This window comes from Pinus tabuliformis, chromosome 7, assembly GCF_031772625.1.
Source record: "Pinus tabuliformis cultivar Carrire ecotype Pingquan chromosome 7, CPIR1, whole genome shotgun sequence".
Lineage (NCBI taxonomy): Eukaryota > Viridiplantae > Streptophyta > Pinopsida > Pinales > Pinaceae > Pinus > Pinus tabuliformis.
In genome coordinates this window covers 1,393,550,368-1,393,551,544 of record NC_142293.1, presented here as the reverse complement: position 1 = coordinate 1,393,551,544, position 1,177 = coordinate 1,393,550,368, and the positions used below count along the sequence as shown (strand labels likewise).

Sequence of the window (1,177 nt, the reverse complement as noted above, 5' to 3'; positions counted from 1 at the left end):
TTCGACAGCGGATGAGCAGCAGAAGAGGCAGCTCCCGAGGGCAAATTGGATGCCAGGCCTTCTCTTCCCCGTCGGACTCCTCAACTTCCTGCTCGGACTTCCGCACAGATAGGTACCCAGCTACTCGGAGTGGCTGGGGTAGAGGCAGAGGATTGCAAATTGTAGCACCAAGCTCCTTCCAATCCATGACTAACGCCGCTCGATTACGATTCCCCTGTAGTCATGGCACTTTTTCCTTTATGGCCACGGTCACCATCGAGCTTAGCGAGCTCAATTCAGGTCAAGAGGCTGGTTCCCTCAGGGCGACTACAGACAGGCTGATGGAAGATAGCCCAGGCTCCATCCAGACAAACTTCGAACAAAGCAAAGCTTCAGGTTCTGGCAAAAGTAAAGCTTCTCAAAGCATGAAGAATCAGGCGAGCACCTCTGATGACGACGATGATTACAAGTATGGATGCCACATCATCGAGGAACCGCTTGATCCCTCTCCTGATGTTTAAACAGGTTGGTTCTTTTTTGTTTCCTGGAATTCAGCAAGCTCGAAAAGGTTCACTTATCACCTTCCTAGATATCATGATATATGCATTAGCTCAAATTGCTAGTTTCTCATGCGAAAGGGGCATTCTGTCAGCCTTCAGTTTTCAGTTTCGGTTGCAGTCACAGTCACTTTTGTTATCAGTGATGGGTTGTCGCATTGTTGGTCACAACTTTTTGGTCTAGTTCTATTGTTTTTGGTTGTCGCATAGCCCCGGTTTAATTCTTAGTCCCATGAACATCTATGGGGTTTTCTGGATTTTTGCTCTAGTCATGTTCAGGCTCTCTACAGCTCTTGAAGGCAATACTCAGTTGGTTTTTCCCATACTAATCTGCTATGCTTGTAATCATGCCGCATCTACGAGGTAACACTATGAGGCCATGGCCTTGATGTAAATTATCTTTGTATTAATATAGAAGTAGCCATATTCACAGGAAAAAAAAAAAAAAAGAGAGAGTAACATGATTTTATCAACCCCACTCTTGCTAACGAGAAATATCTTTCTATCTTGAACAATGCTGAGAAGAAAATAAACATTCTCATGAGAGCTTCTTAGTGAAACCGAACATTGATATATTCTAAAACACCTTGGGACAAAAGAATATGCAGTTTTTGCAATACAAAGAGAGTGGAATATGAAAA

The 1,177-nt window shown here is 43.8% G+C and overlaps 1 protein-coding gene across 1 annotated transcript in view; it reads left to right on the top strand.

Moving 5' to 3' along the window:
• Nucleotides 1–239: 239 nt before the first annotated feature.
• LOC149252867 (uncharacterized) overlaps nucleotides 240–1,177 on the top strand; it is a 25,849-nt gene continuing 24,911 nt past the window's right edge. The window contains exon 1 of the mRNA XM_089454298.1: nucleotides 240–448. Within this exon, the coding sequence (XP_089310424.1) occupies nucleotides 240–448 (209 nt within the window). The remainder of the gene's footprint in view (nucleotides 449–1,177) is intronic.